Source organism: Perca flavescens, chromosome 8 (genome assembly GCF_004354835.1).
Source record: "Perca flavescens isolate YP-PL-M2 chromosome 8, PFLA_1.0, whole genome shotgun sequence".
In the NCBI taxonomy this organism is placed as follows: domain Eukaryota; kingdom Metazoa; phylum Chordata; class Actinopteri; order Perciformes; family Percidae; genus Perca; species Perca flavescens.
Window position 1 is genome coordinate 34211515 of NC_041338.1, and position 21461 is coordinate 34232975.

General features: G+C 43.5%; 2 protein-coding genes across 4 annotated transcripts in view; both read left to right on the top strand.

Moving 5' to 3' along the window:
• The first annotated feature begins 244 nt into the window (after positions 1-244).
• On the top strand, positions 245-9012 carry fezf1 (FEZ family zinc finger 1). Its single transcript, XM_028585263.1, has 4 exons — positions 245-1000; positions 4428-4562; positions 7628-7760; positions 8777-9012. Exons 1-4 carry the CDS (start codon positions 245-247, stop codon positions 9010-9012), a joined length of 1260 nt encoding a protein of 419 aa, XP_028441064.1.
• Positions 9013-18655: 9643 nt separating this feature from the next.
• The window catches only part of aass (aminoadipate-semialdehyde synthase), a 55069-nt gene continuing 52263 nt past the window's right edge, over positions 18656-21461 (top strand). For 2 of the 3 annotated variants that reach the window (XR_003693129.1, XM_028584323.1), the window contains exons 1-2: positions 18656-18813; positions 20844-21070. Coding sequence is in view for 2 of the 3 variants with exons in the window: in XM_028584323.1 (XP_028440124.1) it covers positions 20858-21070 (213 nt within the window). In the remaining variant the exon portion in view is untranslated. Of the gene's footprint in view, positions 18814-20840; positions 21071-21461 lie in introns of all 3 variants that reach the window. The other variant, XM_028584324.1, reaches the window with a different exon arrangement.

Sequence of the window (21461 nt, forward strand, 5' to 3'; positions counted from 1 at the left end):
CGGCCGCCCTGATTGCCGTCAATAAGGACGGGTGGGTAGCGGGTGATTTGGAAGTGGGGGTCCCCCGGCTGATGATGCCCTTTGCTGCGGGCTGGTGAGGAGCAGCACCGACCTCCGGCTTCCCTTCCAGCAACTTGTTGTTGTTGTTGTTGTTGAGGCGGAGGTGATGGACGGTCTTCTCCGCCGCCCAGCGGGGATCCTCGGCTCCCCACCGGCTTCTGGGAGTCATCCCGCGGGCTCCGACATGTTCACCTCCGGCGGCGGCGGCAGCGGCGGCGGCGGCAGCAGCAAGCCTCTCGCTTTCTCCATCGACCGGATTATGGCCAGGACACCTGAGCCCAAGTCGATACCGCTCCCCAGCTGGTTCCAGTCCGCTCCCGCGGGGAAACCCGACGCCTGTCCGTCCTCGCTGCATTGTATGATCCCGCTGGTGCCGCTCGGGTACGAGCCGGGCCACCGGCTCAGCATCACCGGGCTGGATCCGGGACACTTCGACGCTGCGTCTTCTCTCGGCGCTCCCGCAGATTTTCTGGGTTTAGGGTTGAACTATAAGAGCCAGCAGGAGGACTCCTCCGCCGGGAGTCACAGCGGCGGCCAGTACAAACTCTTCAGACCCCGGGTGGTGAACCAGTCCTTCCCCGCCATGGGCACCGTGTGCTACCTGAACTGCGGCGGGGACAGCGGCGCGTGTCCCCCGCCGGCCGGCCTGGTGAACCTGCACCCGATGGCCTCGTACCTGCTCTCCGCGCGGCACAAAGCCTTCATGGCGGAGAAAAGCAAGCAGGGCCTGCAGCCGGCCGGGGACCGGTACCCGGGCTCCGGCGTGCAGGCCTTTAAGGAGCTGTCTCCGAGCCAGATCCAGCACTACATGAAGGAGCGGGACCACATCCTCACCGAGAAGATCTTCAAGGGCTCCGCGGCGGCGGCGGCGGCGGCCCGGCTCGGGGGCTCGTGTCCCGGCAACAAGCCCAAAGTGTTTACCTGCGAGGTCTGCGGCAAGGTGAGAGAAAGTCCTGCACGGAGGATTTCTTTTTCTTTTCTATTTAATCTCAAACTAAAACCTAATCCCGGGAATTTCTCCGAACATGCGCCCTGTGATCCACGTTTTAATTAAACAGTCAATGCTGAGGCTTTCATTTCTGATTCTTTTTTTGAATTTCTTTCTTTTTTTTCTTTTCTTTTTGAATGTCTGTCTCTTTCTTTTTTCTCTGGATGGATTTAAAAATCCAGGTTAGAACTACAAATCGGATTTGCTCAAAATGTCTGTGGGAAAATATTAGTTTTAACATTTTGTAGCCTAAATTAAAAAAAATGTATCCGATTGTTTATTATTATTAGTTGTAAGGTCATTAAATCCTAAAATGCAAACCATTGAAGTCATCTTAATTCCCTTTAATTTAGGAAGAAGTCATTTGAATTGTCAGATTTGAAGACAACAAACTGCTAATGCCTTATTAAATAAATGCGCGTAAATATTAAATTATAAGACTCGATCTCCACAATAAAAAAAGACTAAATATTATTTTTGTCGCGTCATTTCGTTTTACCTCTATTCTTCCTGTAGCATTCATCCTTTTTGTGAGCTCTTAAGCTTTTCTCAGACGCACCAAACCCTAATGAAATGGTAATTGCTCTATTAGATTAATTAAAGTAATTTCTCTATTAAATTAAAATGAATGATATTTTTTTAAGATTACTTTTTGGGGGGGGCTTTTCCCCTGATTATAGTGACATTGGATAGGCATGAAAAGGAGAGAGATGACACGCAGCAAAGGGCAGCAGGTCGGAGTCGAACCCGCGCTTGCTACAGGACTCAGCCAATATTACTATATCTACTATATCTTACTGGTTGAGCTAGAAGCCGCACCGTCTTTTATGATTTTTCAAAGCATTGTTATTGAGCATTTCAAAATGTTTTACCTGCAAAACATAAACAAAAAAGATGGGATAAAAACAGAGCATACATAGCCTATACACATGAGGAAAGGGAGGACAAAGTGAATAAAAACCGAGAGCCGGAGCAGCCGAATGAGTAAACTAAACACATCTAAATGAAAATCATTTCCATAGATCAAGAGTCAAGATTTTTATATGAAGGAAGTCTTTTGCAGCTTCTTTGAGTCGAGTAGAAGGAGCTAAGGGCAAAGAAAAGCCCACCGACTACAATAGGAATAGATGGGCCGCCTGGGTAGCTAGCGCGCCCGTGTGTCGAGGTTTACTCCTCGACGCAGCGGCCGCGGGTTCGACTCCGACCTGCGGCCTTTTACTGCATGTCATTCCCCCCCTCTCTCTCCCCGTTCATGTCTCCAGCTGTCCTATAAAAAATAAAGGCCTAAAATAATAAAAAATTAAAAAAATATAAGACAAAAAAAACCGTATAACTTACAATACAAACGACTGCAAAAATGATAATAAATGATTAATACTGTAACTGGAGTATGAGTCCTACTGTACACCAGGAGCTTGTAAACATACTTTACTTTTTTGCGGAGCATTTTAGGCCTTTATTTTGATAGGAAAGCTGAAGACATGAAAGGGGAGAGAGAGGCATGCAGCAAAGGGCCGCTGGTCGGAGTCGTACCCTGGACCGCTGCGTCGAGGAGTAAACCTCGACATATGAGCCCCAAAAAGAAAAAGTTAAAACAGATTGTTGTTAATATATACAGGTTATAAACACAGAGAGACAACTTCTAAAAACATGAAATATTCTTGACGTCGACGCGTGTTGTTTAGGACTTTAATATCTTCCTCGTGCCGTGCAGGTTTCCATGGTTATTATGTTGTTATTAAGGACACATTCAATCTACTCAAAGTCCATGAAGGGGCCCCCGACACATTACCTTCCATAAGAGTCAATCTGATCATTAAAGGGCACCGTGCATTTAGATTTTTTGTCTTTTTTTTTTTTTAAGTTTGAATGGAAACGATCCCGAGACATACAATAAACCCTTAAACTCAAACTGACGGGACCTGAGGGGAGATTTAAGTGGTTTCAAAGGGAAACTCGCAAACTAAACAACGTGAATTTGCCATTTTCTGTTTTCAGCTCCGGAGAATAAAAAACAAAATTTATGATGTGAAGTATTTTATTTGGTGTTTAGAGAAGTATGTTTTAATGTGTTTGATGATTTAAATGTATTATTATTATTATTATTATTATGATAATTATTTTATTTTTGGTAATTTACTCAAAGTCCATGAAGGGACCCCTGACAGATTACCTTTAATTAGACTCAATCGGATCATTAAAGGGCACCATGCAGATTTTTCTTTTTCTTTCTTTTCTACAAGATTCTACATCAGAAATAGGATTTCTTTTTCCAAAAATAACACAGATGGTCCCATACGCTAACTGATGATCACTACTTAATGTCTACCCAGGTGAAGATCTGTGATAAACCATAAAAATATGTCCCTCTGATCTTAACTATTAAACAAGATAATTCCTAATTTTTGTTTATTTAAAAAATAATAAATAAATGAGGCATCATTTCAAGTAAATGAGGTTTATTGAACATCAATTCCAAAAAGAAATGTAAAACTTGTGGTAATAAGTTATGTCGTTGGCTAAGAAGGGCTTAAGTTAACCCTTATGTTGTCCTTATGTTTTCAAAAAAAAATTTATATTAGAAATATGAGAAAAAAAGCGCCTAAAATGTCAGAAAAAGCGGCAGAAACATCTGAAAAAGCGATCAAAATTTTGAAAAAAGCGACCAAAACGTTGAAAAAAAACAACACAGAAACGTTAAAAAAACCGTTGAGATAGGGACAACTCAAGTGTTAGTTTCATGGTCGACAGGAAGACATCACAAGGGTTAAACTGATGGGACCTAAGGGGAGATTAAAGTGGTTTTAAGAGATAAGGGATAAAATAAGATAGACTTTATTAATCCCACACTGGGACATTCCTGTGCTACAGCAGCTCAAAAGACAAACAATGTACACACAACAGAATACCACAAATACACATTAAATAGACATAGGTGAAAAAATATACATTAAGTATAAGAAAATATAAGAAAATATATATTAAGTATATTACATTAAGTATAAGAAAATATAAGAAAATATATATTAAGTATTTTACATTAAGTATAAAAAATAGAAAAAGAATAGAATTAGTTAATAATAATAATAATAATAATAATAATAATAATAATAATAATTATAATAATAATAAATCAAACCTATTTAAAGGCAAACTTTAGGAACTGTTCCAATATTTGTCATTATTTTTTTCGGAAAGTAGACAGGCTGAAATAAGTCCAAACCTTTTTAAAGTAGGCCTACATGATGTCAAGTTTCTGGTTTCTCCCTGCAGCTTTGGAGAATAAAACCAAAGTGAATGTCGTTTTGACATTTAGAGAAGTGTTTTTGATGTGTTTGATGATTTTGTATTAATACATTTTTGTAATTTTCTCTCGCAGGTGTTTAACGCGCACTACAACCTGACCCGCCACATGCCCGTGCACACCGGCGCGCGGCCGTTTGTGTGTAAAGTGTGCGGGAAAGGATTCCGACAGGCGAGCACGCTGTGCCGACACAAAATCATCCACACTCAGGTACGATGATCACACACTCAAAACTCAGTCATACAAGAAATATGTTTCTGTTTTTGTTTTTTGTATATAAGTTATTAAAAAATATATATTGACTGTTTTATTTAGGCTACAATTGTTTTCTTCCCTGTTGATCATTTTTAAGGCCAATTAGAACAATTCAGACATGAAGCCAAGGGTGTAACTTCAAAAGTGTGTGTGTGTGTGTGTGTGTGTGTGTGTGTGTGTGTGTGTGTGTTTTGGGGAGGAGGCACAAAACAGGGGGTCTGGGGATCCTCTGCTCCATTTAGGGACTATGATGATAAAAAAATAATAATTGAGGAAATAATTAAGTTGATCATAGTGAAACATTCTGCAAAAAAGAATAGTACAAAACTATGTATGGGAAAAAATATGTCCTACTTTCTTTATTGTTTATTATAGGGCCAATCACCAAGACTTAAGACAATCTTTTTATAGAGTCAAAAATGTTCTTAATTTGAAAGTGGGGGAGGGGGGAGGGGAATTGTCCCCCCTAGATCAAGCAATCCAAAGTGCTTTGCAGGGTCAAAAATACATTATAAATAGAACATTAAAGGAATGTTATCACTACAAGTAAAAGACAAAAATGTTCTCATTTTGAAGTCATATAATGAGCATGAACTGGAAATGGAACATTTGACTGTCCTATACGTTTGTATTATTATTTCTTTCTCTTTTTTTGTCATTTCTTATTTTACTTTTTATTTTTTCTCCCTGAAATCCATGATTTAAAAAAAGCAAACAGAACCTGTGATGATGATTTAAGGCCTGTTTTCTGTTTGTTTTCAGCTTGTTAACAGGACCCATTCATAACTTTGATGGTCTAATAGCTCCTTCAAAGACCTGTCAATCAATTTGAAAGTGATACACTGTAAAAAAAAAAAAAAAAAAAAAAAAAAAAAAAAAAAAGGTTTTTAATTTGTTAATATTTTTGTCCAAGGGACTTGGAACATTGCGTTGTTCTGAGTATTATAATTGCAAGTTGCCAGTTGATATTAATTGTTATAATAACTTTGTAATTAGTTGTAAAGACTTAGCACAGTTGTTAGGAAAACTTGTAATTAGTTGAAGAGACAAATTATTGTTGTACCCTCAACTATTATCGTTACGTTGGCAGCACAATCCAGATCATATGTTTTATTACATGTGTTCTGGGCGGGACTGTTTGAGTCTTTTATGAGGAGTGGTCTGGTCAGAGACACACACACACACACACACACACACACACACACACACGTACATGAACACACACACACACACATACACACACACATACATGAACACACACACACACACACACACATGAACACACACACACACACACACACACACACACATGAACATGAACACACACACACACACACACACACACACACACACACACACACACACACACACATATGAACACATACACACACATGAACACACATGAACATAACACACACGCATACATGAACACACACACATACACACACACACACATGAACACACACACACACACACACACACACACACACACACACACACACACACACACATATGAACACATACACACACATGAACACACATGAACATAACACACACACATACATGAACACACACAAACACATACATGAACACACACACACACACACATACATGAACACACACACACATATGAACACATACAAACACACATGGACATAAACACACAGACACACACACATACATGAACACACACACAAGCAAACCCACTGTGATTAAGACTTAAAGATAGAGTGTGTGTGTGTGTCTTTATTCTACTGTTTTAATCCTGTAAAAACCGTTATAGAAAATTCCTTTATTTTATGGCTCATGGTCGTATTATAAGTCAGACTGAAATTGGGACTGTTAGTGTAAATAGGCTTCATAAATGATAAAGACAGCTTTTGAGCTTTTTTTTTTTTTTTTCCAGTCAGCCAGTTTGTTGTGTTTGAGCTCCTCCTGTGGTTTCACTGTGACACTCCTTTAGTACCTGAACACACCAGTAGCTGTCCCTACACTACGTTTCCACTTAGTTCAGTTGATTGGTTTCGTAGATAATACAAAATACATTGACGAAATACAAAAATACACGTGAGGTTGTGGTAGAAACCTGTAACGGCTTATATTAAAACCACAACCAAAGTGCATACACTAATATAGACATACCCAATCAAAAATACATTTTAAGTGTTATATAACTGCCATATTTACAGTAAAAACAACAGTTTTCTAAGAGTTTTACAGTTCAGACAGCAGATGGCATTTCTAAGTCTGTTTTCATACATAGAAAATGGCATAGAGGAATCCATTAAATGTACATTTTCATTCCAAAAAATAACTCCATGAATGGATGTTTCCATTGGAAATGCAATCATTGTTATTATATGGATTTAAAGTTCATTACAACAAAAACCCAAAATATACTATTAATCAGATATGTCTTACATTGCCAGGAGATAAAATAAGATGAGATAAGCAGAAAAGAAAAATATCATTGTCTGTCACGAGTAGTCTCGCTTAACCAGAACTTCCTCCAAAGCGCGCCGCCAGGGGGCAAACTCACTGCAACTTAATGAAATGCGCAAATAGACAAAATACAGTCGAATTAAGAAAACATCTTGGAACAAATGGAATATACAAATATGGACACAATGAACATCATACAAACAACACACTTCTATACAAATATCCCTAAACTAAATCATACGCCAAAGAATAAATATGTGTTGTAAGATGAGAGTTAAAGATCTCGGCAGTAGAGGAGGACCGGATATGAATGGGAAGTTATTTCCAGAGTCTCGGGGCCTAACAGGAACTGATTAGACAATCTAAGGTTCCTGAAGAAGTGATGTAGGGTAAGGAGATCAGCAATATATAAAGGGGCCAATCCATGTAATGCCTTAAAAACAAGTAATGTTACTTTAAAATCGATTCTATATTTGACCGGTAACCGGTGAAGAAAAGCCAATATCGGGGAGATATGATCCCTCCTTCTGGTACCAGTCAACATATTTATATTTGTATTTCCTTTTTTATTCTTCCAGGAAAAACCGCACAAGTGTAACCAGTGTGGGAAAGCCTTCAACCGCAGCTCCACCCTCAACACGCACACACGCATCCACGCCGGGTACAAACCCTTCGTCTGCGAGTTTTGCGGGAAAGGATTTCATCAGAAAGGTGAGGAAAATTGAGGGAAAACGTTACCCCTGGTACCCCCAGGTTTCCACAAGTTCAATTTAAGACTTTTTAAGACCTTTTTAAAACCATTTAGAAAGAAATGTAATACCAACGTAATGGACACACTGGCAAAAGTATGTAGGATTTTCTATATAACTGTGTGGAGATTCCACGCTTGAGAGGGATTCTCATGCATCCTCCCCGAAGTTATGAACTGGATTTCCCTCAGCGACTCAAACGCTTTGTTTCCTCCTCTTATTTTGGCAGATTTGGAAGTTCAATTTGCTTAGTTTGAAGTATTTTTGGGTCTCAAGATGTTTAAGCTTTAGCGCGTAACTTTTTGATATTAATGAACGTCCGTTACATTCATGCCAAATGAGTTGCTACAAAGCTAATTAAGACTATCAGCAACACACAAATCTCTCTGGATTTCTCAGTATGACTATGTTCAGAAGATTGGTGACTTTCCTGCTCGAGTTAAGATAATGACCTCTTCTGAAGAGTCCATCATGTTTTTTTAATCCTCCATGTCCTCCTTGGCTACTAGCAACGGTTAACTGAGAGTGGGTCTGGGAAAGGTTAATTCACAGCCCATTTCCAAAGGGGCGTCACCAACGGACGCCGCTCAAATGCCTCGGGCCGCAACTGGCTAGTCCTTCAACCAATCAGAACAACAATCCGGGTGACGTGGCAGCGACAGCGACATCAACGGATTGCTGCGCTTCGGTGGCCGCCATGTTGAATGTAAACAAAAATCTGCTTGCCGTTGCTGCGCTATCGTCATCGTGTAAATCCTGCCTCAATGGTTGTGATTGGTGCCTCGATTTGGGAAAAATTGGAAATGGGCTTGAATGGGCTCTTGGCCAGACGGACCCAAATCTCAAATTTGCCGGAAGTTCGTCAGGGTTTTCCCAGGCTACTGTCCCCCTCAATGTTGAAACTAAACCTCCGCCCTTGGGGCACCCTACAAAAATGATTACTCACAGTGTTGTGTTTTTTTTGTGACTTTTGTGCAGGAAACTACAAGAACCACAAGCTGACGCACAGCGGCGAGAAGCAGTTCAAGTGCTCGATCTGCAACAAGGCCTTCCACCAGGTGTATAACCTCACCTTCCACATGCATACGCACAACGAAAAGAAGCCCTTCACCTGCCCCACATGCGGCAAGGGCTTCTGCAGGAACTTTGACCTGAAGAAACACATCAGGAAGCTGCATGACCTGGCCGGGCAGCAGTCGCCCCCGCAGGCCTGAGAGACGCTGCGCTCCGACCTGGACAATGACTCTGTACCTGGTTTTATACAGCCGATGCTCCGTACCCTTCATCCCATCGCGCCAAAAACTTACATCAGGGTCCCCATACGTCGGAAACTGAACTCAAGTCCTGATATGCCAGATTTACGGAGCCCTGTAGGTGTTAGAGAGAAGATTCTTCTCATAAATTAGGAACTTGTGCCCTGTAAATGTTTGATTAATGTGCTTTGTTCCCCCCCCAAATTAGTCAAAAGACACATCAGGGTCCCCTCAGGCCTGAAACTGAACTTCTTTATCCTTATATGCCAGATTCACGGAGCCCTGTAGGTGTTAGGAAGAAGATTATTGTCATAAATAAGAAACTTGTACCCTCAAATGTCCAATAAATGTGCTTTGCCCCCCCCCCCCAGAATCAGAATCGATAATGGATAACAAGCGGAATCAAAAGGAAGAATCGGAATTGGATTCAGAATTGTTCAAATCAAAACAATGCCCAACCATATTTTGAACCCAATATGCTTCTTTTAATCAATAATCTGTGACCGAAAATCACTACATTTTGCTCTTCATTTCACTTTTTTTGGCCACTTGCTTCTTTTTTGTGCAGCCATGAAATTCTCTGAAACATTAAGGCTGATTCTGGGGCTATATATATATATATATAACTTTATTTTGAGGCCAAAAAAAAGAAAACAGACCAAATAAGAAAAAGCAGCAGAGAAAGAGACAAAAACACGGGATCCTACATTTCCCAAAATGCAACTGGATTGTGTCTTTTGATTAGACCCTCCGTGCCTGGCCACGTCTTTCAAATTCCACATGCCCGGTTTGTACAAACTTTTTAGTTGCAAAGTTATGTAGCCCCCAAAGCTGAGATAACCCTGATGACATCTCTGTGACATCATCAGGGATATTTCTCAGACAGAAGACACTGAAGACATTACACAGCCAGCTGAGGGGAACTATACAATGATTTTCATGTGCAAAATTGTAAAAGTGTCCCTTTAAATTTTGACCAGCAGGATCTCTTTGACGGACGCAGACAATAACCAATCGTGTCGTTTGTGTCCCTTCTGACCCGTATACAGTGTGATACTTTAGCCTGTAACAGATAACAAACTGACAATCACGAGTAAGTATTTATGGCCCTGCTTTAAAAACAGATCCAACCTATGAAATCAAGCAGTATTTTGTCACATAATGATGAATTTTGTGGACAGTGAAGCTAAAATATATAAGATGAAAATATCTTTGATGAAGTTGTTTTGGTCGATATTTATTTCTTTTAAATGTGAGCAGCTTGCCTGGTTGCGTCCAGCAAGTCTGTCATTTTTAAATTCCTACGTACGACAGACATTTCCTTTTGTATAAATTTCCCCAGATGGGGCTACATAAATGTGACTAGGAATGGGCCGGTTACCGATTTCAAGGTTTTTGAAAAAGTCCTGGTTTCAATTTTCCTGTTTGATATGAGTCGTTGAGGACAGAAACCCCTCTCCCTGCCAGTGTGCAGTGTGTTCAGAAATTAAATACATTGTGTTCAATGGAGAAAAACTGTGATATTTTTACTGAAGGTTATCATATCGTCATAATCTTATACCGGCCCAAGCCTAATGCTACATTTACATTGCTACGTTTTGGTTTTTAAGCAGGTCTTGAGCCAAAATCTCCGTGCACGCAAGTGTTTTTAGCTCCAGTAGAAGAACTAATTTCTGTTGTAACTAGGGTTGGGTACCGAGACCCGGTACAAATACGTCACCCGGGCTTTAACGACCTTTATCTACCGGACCGAATAGCAACGCTGATTTCGGTGCCTCATTCCGGTGCCTGCGCTTCTCTCTGGTGCTCCGAAAACGGACGTTAGAGGCAACAGTTCTGCATTGCTGCATGTGGCGCTAGTTAACACTACACTTGACAGCAGCTAACGTTAGCCTACCGTTAGCGAGCAGCTGTATTAAACACGGTTAAAATGCTGACAGCTAAACAGTGTAAAATGTGACTGTATTTCACTGGAGAGGATTCCAACAGCAGGACATTAACAGTCTGCAGTTGCTGTTGTCGGAAAAACAACACACTTGAAACTAGTAGCCTCGCGGTGAATTCAAAGTTGTTGTTAAATGCCCTTAGCACTAAACAAGCCTTTATTTAATGTCGCTGACTGTTGTTTAGCACCGGTACCGGAAAAAAACCCAAACGATACCCAACCCTAGTTGTAACTAACCCGCCCAAACCAAAATATCTCATCAACATACTGGGCATGCGCTGTCGGGGTAAACAGGAGGCAGCATGTATACTCTGCCCGTTGCTGGTAGTTGCCATGGTAATGTTAGTAGCTTAGGCTCAGAGAACGAGGTGTCATGACCCAATCAGGCGGCGAAAACATTGGCGTCGGTGTTGCCAAAACCCTCTGTTTTTCGACCGTTGAGACTGCAACACAACCCGCAGATTCCGAACCAAAATGGGTCAGAAGTAGATTGGGTAAACCCAGCCCCACCTGCCGGCGATTTGATTTCGCCCTGCAGCTAAGGCTGGAAACCTGTACGTTACAAATTTGCGGGGACCAATCACAAACTGGCTTATCCACCTGGCGCGCTATTGTTGATCACGCCACTTGTGCCGTAGAAAATACAGAGCAGACTCCCCAGACTAACGTTACATTACATGTCATTTAGCTGACACTTTTATCCAAAGCAACTTACAATTGCTCTATATCAGAGGCCACACACCTCTGGAGCAACTAGGGGTTAAGTGTCTTGCTCAGGGACACATTAGTTGATGTAGCGCAGTGGGAATTGAACCCTGGTCTTCCACACCAAAGACATGTGTCATATCCACTGCGCCATCACCACCCAATGTTCAATCTTAAAAGACTGAGCTTGGACTAGACCTTGAACTAGGTCAGAAGTGTTACCAAATGTCTCCGGTTTAGAGGCTCTGAAACGCCAGAGCAGTGTGAATGCGAGGTGTAAACGCAGCAAAAGATATTCGTTTCTCAGACCAAAACGTAGCAATGTAAAAGTAGCCTAAATGTGACGAGAAGAAACCCCCGGAAGAAACCCCCTATCCTCGACTCCTTCCGTCGCCTCTCAGGCCTGTTGACCCCAAACTTGACCCTTCCTCCTGTACTTGACCCTGCAAAATCCCTCAGGACACTTCCTGACCCCCTCAGACCTGATGTGGCACGACCCCCTGACCCCTCTGGCTCTGAGGTCGCCCCGGAAACGGACCGGAGGAGAGGCCTCCCGACTGTCTAACTCTGTCAGCTCACGTTGGACTGCAAACACTTCACGGGATGCCAAACTGAACTTAAACCCTCCTATCCTCGGTGGCAAATTATTATGTCATTAGTCATCGGTGATTACTAGTTTTCATTATTGTTCAGTTGCATCTCAGGATGTGAGATTGATGAACTCTGAGACCAGAGATGGAGCAGAGGTGGAACATCACACATCCACTCGCGTTTGACCAGATTTAAGTGTCGAAAAACCGAATTTTGATACCGTTAAAACGTTTTAGTAACAAAATCTCTGTCTGGTGATATTCAAAATGTTTCTTATTGTAAGCAAATTCCATGAAAAACAACAACAATGACGTTATCCCACTAACAAGTATTGTGTGTGTATCGCAGCCTGATGTATCATAAAAAACGCATCAATGCATCGTATTGGATATCCCACAAGCCCGTTCATGAGAATGCGTTGAATTTTATCGACTAATCGATTAGTTGATTTAATCGACAGACCTGTAAAAAATGAGTTTCTCCACAAAGAATCATGCAAAAGCACCACTTTAAATCTTGTGTTTTCCAGAGATGTGCTCATAAGTTTCTTGGAAATAAGCGTGCATGAAAAAGCATTAAAAAAAATGACAAACCAACTACTAAAACGACCGGCTAGTCAACCAATCAGCTAATCGAGGGGGCAGCCCTACAAAAATGATGACCCAAACTATCCTTTGTATTCATCCATCACAGTTTACAGACCCGCAACCTTGACCCTCTGTACTAACTGTAGTTGTGTGCACAGTGTAGTTTCCCATGCAATGACGGATTATTAGCAACATTTAAAAAAAAACACGTATGGACTGCACTGTACTCACAGCTTCACCTCTACATCTCTGGTCCTGACTCTCTTGTCTTATTTTATTTCAATCTCAGGATTATTGTAAAAAAAAAAAAGTGTTTAATGATATTTATTTTAAATTGTACTGCTGTACTGGGCCTGGAGCCAGGCCCAGACGGCGGGCTCGTCGGCGAGCGCCTGGTGGCAGGGTTTGCCACGGAGCCCGGCCGGGCACAGCCCGAACAAGCTACGTGGCTCCCATCTCTCCAGCCCATGGGCCCACCACCTGTGGGAGGAACCGTTGGGGTCGGGTGCGATGCCACATGGGTGGCAGTGAAGGTCAGGGGCCTCGACGGACCAGACCCGGGCGGCAGACGCTGGCTCTGGGGGCGTGGAACGTCACCTCTGTGTGGGGAAGGAGCCGAACTGGTGCGGGAGGTGGAGCGCTACGGTTAGATCTGGTGGGGCTTACCTCTAGTTCTGGAACCATACTCCTGGATAGGGGTTGGACTCTTTTCTTCTCCGGAGTTGCCCAGGGTGTGAGGCGCCGGGCGGGTGTGGGGATACTCACAAGCCCCGGCTGGCGCCCGCTGTGTTGGAGTTTACCCCGTGGACGAGAGGGTCGCCTCCCCACGCCTGCGGGTTGTGGGGGGAAAACTGACTGTTGTTTGTGCATATGCACCAAACAGGAGTTCGGAGTATTCGGCCTTCTTGGAGACCTTGACTGGAGTCCTGCATGGGGCTCCAGTGGGGGACTCCATTGTTATGCTGGGGGACTTCAACGCACACGTGGGCAATGATGGAGACACCTGGAGAGGCGTGATTGGGAGGAACGGCCTCCTGATCTAAACCAGAGTGGTTGTTTGTTGTTGGACTTCTGTGCTAGTCATGGATTGTCTATAACGAACACCATGTTCGAACATAGGGATGCTCATAAGTGTACCTGGTACCAGAGCACCCTAGGCCGAGGCCGGGTCAATGATCGATTTCATAATTGTTTCATCTGATCTGAGGCCGTATGTTTTGGACACTCGGGTGAAGAGAGGGGCAGAGCTGTCAACCGATCACCATCTGGTGGTGAGTTGGGTCAGGGGTGGGGAAGACTCTGGACAGACCTGGTAAGCCCAAACGTGTAGTGCGGGTAAATTGGGAACGTCTGGAGGAGGCCCCTGTCCGACAGACTTTCAACTCACACCTCCGGGCGGAGCTTTTTCGTGCATCCCTGTGGAGGCTGGGGGCATTGAACCCGAGTGGACAATGTTCAAAGTTTCCATTGCTGAAGCTGCGGCGAGGAGCTGTGGTCTTAGGATCTTAGGTGCCTCAAGGGGCGGTAACCCACGAACACCGTGGTGGACACCAGTGGTCAGGGAAGCCGTCCGACTGAAGAAGGAGTCCTTCCGGGATATGTTATCTCGGAGGACTCCGGAGGCAGTTGCAGGGTACCGAAGGGCCCGAAGGGCTGCAGCCTCTGCCGTGAAAGAGGCAAAGCAGCGGGTGTGGGAGAAGTTTGGAGAAGACATGGAGAAGGACTTTCGGTCGGCACCAAAGTGTTTCTGGAAAACTGTTCGCCACCTCAGGAGGGGGGAGCGGGAACCATCCAAGCTGTGTACAGTAAGGATGGGACACTGTTGACCTCCACTGAGGAGGTAATAGGGCGGTGGAGGGAGCACTTTGAGGAACTCCTGAATCCGACTAATACGCCCTCTATGTTAGAGGCAGAGCTGGAGGATAACGGGGATTGTCGCCGATTTCCCAGGCGGAAGTCACTGATGTAGTCAAACAACTACACAGTGGCAAAGCCCCGGGGATTGATGAGATCCGTCCAGAAATGCTCAAGGCTCTGGGTGTGGAGGGGTTGTCCTGGTTGACACGCCTCTTCAACATTGCGTGGAAGTCTGGGACGGTGCCAAAGGAGTGGCAGACTGGGGTGGTGGTTCCTCTTTTTAAAAGGGGACCAGAGGGTGTGTGCCAATTATAGGGGTATCACACTTCTCAGCCTCTGGTAAAGTCTACTCCAAGGTGCTGGAAAGGAGGGTTCGGCCGATAGTCGAACCTCGGGTTGAGGAGGAACAATGCGGATTCCGTCCTGGTCGTGGAACAACGGACCAGCTCTTCACTCTCGCAAGGATCCTGGAGGGAGCCTGGGAGTATGCCCAACCGGTCTACATGTGTTTTGTGGATTTGGAGAAGGCGTATGACCGGGTCCCCGGGAGATACTGTGGGAGGTGCTGCGGGAGTATGGGGTGAGGGGTCTCTACTCAGGGCCATCCAATCTCTGTATGACCAAAGTGAGAGCTGTGTCCGGGTTCTCGGTAAGTCGGACTCGTTTCAGGTGAGGGTTGGCCTCCGCCAGGGCTGCGCTTTGTCACCAATCCTGTTTGTAATATTTATGGACAGGATATCGAGGCGTAGTCGGGGTGGGGAGGGGTTGCAGTTTGGTGGGCTGGGGATCTCATCGCTGCTCTTTGCAGATGATGTGGTCCTGATGGCATCATCGGCCTGCGACCTTCAGCACTCACTGGATCGGTTCGCAACCGAGTGTCAAGCGGTTGGGATGAGGATCAGCACCTCTAAATCGGAGGCCATGGTTCTCAGCAGGAAACCGATGGAATGCCTTCTCCAGGTAGGGAATGAGTCCTTACCCCAAGTGAAGGAGTTCAAGTACCTTGGGGTTTTGTTCGCGAGTGAGGGACAATGGAGCGGGAGATTGGTCGGAGAATCGGGCGCAGCGGGTGCGGTATTGCATTCAATCTATCGCACCGTTGTGACGAAAAGAGAGCTGAGCCAGAAGGCAAAGCTCTCGATCTACCGTCCAGTTTTTCGTTCCTACCCTCACCTATGGTCATGAAGGCTGGGTCATGACCGAAAGAACGAGATCCAGGGTACAAGCGGCGAAATGGGTTTCCTCAGGAGGGTGGCTGGCGTCTCCCTTAGAGATAGGGTGAGAAGCTCAGTCATCCGTGAGGAGCTCGGAGTTGCTCCTTTGCGTCGAAAAGGAGCCAGTTGAGGTGGTTCGGGCATCTGGTAAGGATGCCCCTGGGCGCCTCCCTAGGGAGGTGTTCCAGGCACGTCCAGCTGGGAGGAGGCCTCGGGAAGACCCAGGACTAGGTGGAGGGATTATATCTCCAACCTGGCCTGGGAACGCCTCGATCCCCAGTCGGAGCTGGTTAATGTTGCTCGGGAAAGGGAAGTTTGGGGTCCCCTGTTGGAGCTGCTCCCCATTTACGAAGATGGATGGATGGATGGATGGATGCTGTTATATAAAAAAAAACAAGTTTCTTGTCACGGTGAAGGTTTATTTTTTTTGTGTTTTTTTAGGCCTCCTGCTGCAGACGCTTAACAAAGAAAAAAATACTAAATAAAATAAACTGTGTGCCATCACTTCCCAGAAATGTTTTTAAAGTATTCCACTATAAATATTAGATGAGGTGGATTCCGCCAACCAAAAGTTAACATAAATATATATACTATACTTTCAGTACTAATATACTGAAGGTACCAAAAGTAAATGTACTTATTATGCAGAATCACCCATTTCAGAATCATAGATTTTGTGCATTCATGTGTTCCATCACTTTAACGTAGCTGGTAAAGTTATATACGGCTATAGGTAGCTTAATCTATAACGATACATCATTGTGTATTAGTTGATTTATCCAAGGGGTGTAACTTTGGGTTGAGAAGTGGGGGACACACAAAACAGGGGGTGTGGGGGTCCTTTGCCAGAAAAAATGTGAATCCCATTTCTACGTACATTTATAGGGACTATGATGACACAAAATCAAGGAAATAAGGAAGTTGACCATAATGATAAACTGTAAGAGACTATAAGAAAAAGATGCTTACTTTCTTTATTGTTTAAAGGAACACGGCGACTTATTGGGACTTTGTCTTATTCACCGTATCCCCCAGAGTTAGATAAGTCCATACATACCCTTCTCATCTCCGTGCGTGTCGTAACACTGTCTGACGCACCCACCGCTAGCCTAGTTTAGCACAGATCCTGGAGGTAACCGGCTCCATCTAGCCTAGCTTAGCACAGATCCTGGAGGTAACCGGCTCCATCTAGCCTACTGCTCCCAATAAGTGACAAAATAACGCCAACATTTTCATAATTACATGTTGTGATTTATATAGTCACAGCGTGTACAAATAACAAGGTAACACGTGACACAGCCATCTTCTAACCGTATACATACTGGGAACTATATTCTCAGAAGGCGTAGCACTGCTAGTCTGATACTTGGGCAATCACAGACTTTAACCATCAAACCTCAGTGAACTGCCTCCTAGTCGGAGATCTTTTTCTACTTAAAGAGCCAGTTATCATTATGGAGTTTCCATATTCTTTTAGGAGTTTGCTCACACTAATACATGTAAAACAAAAAAAAAACAAGAATAGGCGTATTAGGTATAAATTAATTTTCATTTTCTTTATTTGAAAGTCCGGCCCGCAGAGTGTCTGCTTAGAAAAATTCCGGCCCTTGGGAAAATGTAGTTGATGACCCCTGCTTTAGGTAATAACAGTGGCACAGGCCGGTCATCCATGAGGAGGCCGCTCCTCAGCTCTGGCAGCTGATTGGTGGAGAGACGTCAGTAGCCTGCTGTATAGATGTGGCGCTCACATCCACGCATTTTGCTTTAATTGTATTCCTTTCCCTTACCCCTTTATGTTGTGTGAACAAAAAAACCCAGACGTGTTTTTTTTACGTTTGAAATATTGCTTTTAAAACACGTTCGTACAGAGTAAAGCCGCCCACACGAAGTGCGCTGTACACAAAAACAAAGTAACCCTATTCCTTGGAAATCCGCAGGGGAAAAAAACAGGCAGCGTGCCAGCGTAAAACCGGAAACCCGGAGGTTTTACCTTCAGAATAAAATTGGACCTGTAAGAAATTAACATTCCTCTTTTGTTTATGATTGTAGATGGATTGATGGATGGATATAGATAGATAGATAGATAGATAGATAGATAGATAGATAGATAGATAGATAGATAGATAGATAGATAGATAGATAGATAGATTGATTATTGGCCAAGTATTATGTGTACAAATACAAGGAATTTGACTCCGGTTTTTGCATTGCTATCAATGTACTTACACAGAAATATACATACAGCTAAAATCAACGACAACAAAGTTGGACAAAGCTATAACATAAACATTGTACTACTATGTACGGATATAAATGTATATGAAAAGTATATAGATTGTATTTAGGGTTGGATGTCCTTCTATGTTATGTTTTGTTACGTAGGCTATTTATCATTTATAGTTTTCCGTCACTGTCAAATACAAATCTATATCCACCAACCTCATGTATATAAAGCATTCTGTTACATTAATCATCCAATTCCTTTGCATGTATTGCAAGTACTTCATGTTTTACCTTTGCACAGTTGTGTTGTCCTTGTTTTTAGCTTTTTGTTTATTTTGTGTGTAAGTAAACGAGCAACGAAAAACGAAAAACCAGAGTCAGATTCCCTGTACGAACATACTTTGCCAATATCTGACTCTGATACTGAAACTGGCTGGAAATTTGAGTCTTATTTTGAAAGTCTGACCGGAAACAGACTAATACATCCATGGTGTAAACTAAACTACAGGGAGTAGTTCCGTGGGAAGTTGAAACTCGTCCTCGTCTCACCTCTGTGTGACACTCCGGTCTTCTCTGTGTGAACCGTCGCCACATTAACACGCCAGGAACCGGCGTGGTGAACAGCAACCGGCCAGAAACGGTGAGTTCTACCCCGGCCGCTGCTTCACGTGCAGCCGAGAAACGACCAGTGCGTGGATAACTTACATTAACGTGTGTTAAGTGTGAGAGTGAACTGACAAGATACCGGAATTGACCATGGAGAAATAGCCATATGGTTTCAGAGCAACATTAGGTCAAAGCCACACAGACCAACGAGCAACACCAAACTCCATTTACATTTTTAAAGATTTAAATGACGTGTCTTAGGTAGTCAAAACGGACTTCATAATGATTTCTGCATTAGTTTATAGTGAATTATTGCACTCAGCAGGTTTCAGGTTACTGTTACATATGAATCCTGCAGTAACTCTATCAACAAGTACGTCTTTTTTTCTGATTAAGTGGTTTGATAGCTAAGTTGGAAAGTGTTTGGCAAATACAGTGGACTCAGGTTTACTGTGTATGACCAGTGGTTCCCAACCTGGGGTTTGGGACTCCTTGATGTGGCCTGCAAAATACAACTGAAGTTCTTCGACAATTTGGGATATAGCGTTACATACATACTTAATAGCTTTCTAGCTGATATAAAGCTACAGCCAGCTGCCTTAGCTTAGTTTAGCTTAGCTTAGCAGGAGGAAACAGCTAGCCTGGCTCTGTCCAATAATAACATAAATGTTTTAAAGGGCCCCTATTCTGCTCTTTTTTTCAGGTTGTATTTTAACTTTTTATGAGTCCAAACTTAACTGTGTGACCACTAGCACAATTGTGGTTTAGTGCACATCATTTTTGAAAATAAATAAAAACTACAGCTATTTAGCAACAGTTGGAAGTAGGGCAGTGTTTCCCATACATAGGTTCTACTTGGGGCTGTTTGCATTTCTCTGTGGATTGAGTGTTTGGATCCTTTCACAGTATTTATATAGCATGTTGACCTGCTTTATAATGAACATTCAAGAAAATCTCACTTTTTACAATATGGGAGCTTTTAAACCAACAATATATAATGTACCATTTAGGGAGCTTTAACTGTTGCGCTAAAACCAGTGTCTGTGCTGTTTAGTAATGTTCATGTTGATTAAAACACTTCATGATGTCTTTTGTGTCTTCAGCAGTTGAATACGTGTGTTGTAGTTTTACTGCAGTTCTGTCTTATCCAATTTTTTTGGGATCTGTCAAAAGCACCTGCTCATCAGCAGCCCTCTCCCAGCAGCAAACTTAACCTCTCAATCATACGTTCCCCTGACTGTTGAGCTATATCCCCATGCTGTTTTTGTCAGAGGATCAAAGGTACAATAATACATGTAACAATGAAACACTAAAAGTTTTTAAAAATGTTTTTTTCTGCAATCTTAGTTAAAAGAACACGCCGACTTATTGGGAGTTTGTCTTATTCACCACATCCCCCAGAGTTAGATAAGTCCATACATACCCTTCTCATCTCTGTGCGTGTCGTAACTCTGTCTGACGGCTCCAACACTAGCCTAGCTTAGCACAGATCCTGGAGGTAACCGGCTCCATCTAATGCTCCCAATAAGTGACAAAATAACGCCAACATTGTTGTTGTGATTTGTATAGTCATAGCGTGTACAAAGAACAAGGTTGCATAAGACACAGCCATCTTCTAACCGTATTCATACTGGGAACTATATTCTCAGAAGGCGAAGCACTGCTACTTCTGCTATTTGGGCGGAGTGATTTGCTCGCAGCACCTGAGAAGCCTCCCGTGGTGAGGAGCAGAGAGAAAAAGCGGGGCTTTTCATGTGTTGCGCTAATCACTCCGTTATTTTGTCACTTATTGGGAGCAGTAGGCTAGATGGAGCCGGTTAGCTCCAGGATCTGTGCTAAGCTAGGCTAGCAGTGGGTGCGTCAGACAGTTACAACACGCACGGACATGAGAAGGGTATGTATGGACTTGTCTAACTCTGGGGGGATACTTTTAACTAATTTGCTTGGAAATGACACAACAGATTGTGTCACTTCCGAGTGCTCAGTGGATTGTCATGATTTGTTTCGTTTTATAACTATAGTATGGTCAGCAGCCTGTGGCTCTATGTCTTGGTCCCAAAGCAGGGGGTGGTGAAGTCATGTTCAGACTCCTCAGTCACCACGGTAAGATGACGCAGAGCTGCCTGGCAGGCCAGCGGCGCTACAAGCACAGCGTCATGGCCATCCGCCGCGAGGACATCAACCCCTGGGAGAGGAGGGCGCCACTGGCCCCCAAACACGTCAAAGAGCTGACCAACGCCGGCGTCAAAGTCCTCGTCCAACCGTCCAACCGCAGAGCCATCCACGAGAAGGTGAGGCACTTAACAATGTCTGACAGGAAAAACAAAGCAAATTCCCTTTGATATTACTATCCTTTATAATAGGGATGAAGCAATATCCTCAACTCACGATTCACGATACTATTTGATGAGCTGCAGACACAGCTTCTGACTGGCTAGTAGTCCTTACCTAGGTACTGTCAGGGCACTCCCTCATACTCTGCTTCTGACTGGCTAGTAGTCCTTACCTAAGTACTGTCAGGGCACTCCCTCATACTCTGCTTCTGACTGGCTAGTAGTCCTTACCTAGGTACTGTCAGGGCACGCCCTCATACTCTGCTTCTGACTGGCTAGTAGTCCTTACCTAAGTAATGTCAGGGCACTCCCTCATACTCTGCTTCTGACTGGCTAGTAGTCCTTACCT

Coding starts and splice junctions, on each gene's coding strand:
- fezf1 (XM_028585263.1), top strand. CDS start 245: ATGTTCACCTCCGGCGGCGGCGGCAGCGGCGGCGGCGGCAGCAGCAAG. Junction 1,001..4,427: donor CCTGCGAGGTCTGCGGCAAG/GTGAGAGAAAGT, acceptor TTTCTCTCGCAG/GTGTTTAACGCGCACTACAA. Junction 7,761..8,776: donor GAAAGGATTTCATCAGAAAG/GTGAGGAAAATT, acceptor ACTTTTGTGCAG/GAAACTACAAGAACCACAAG.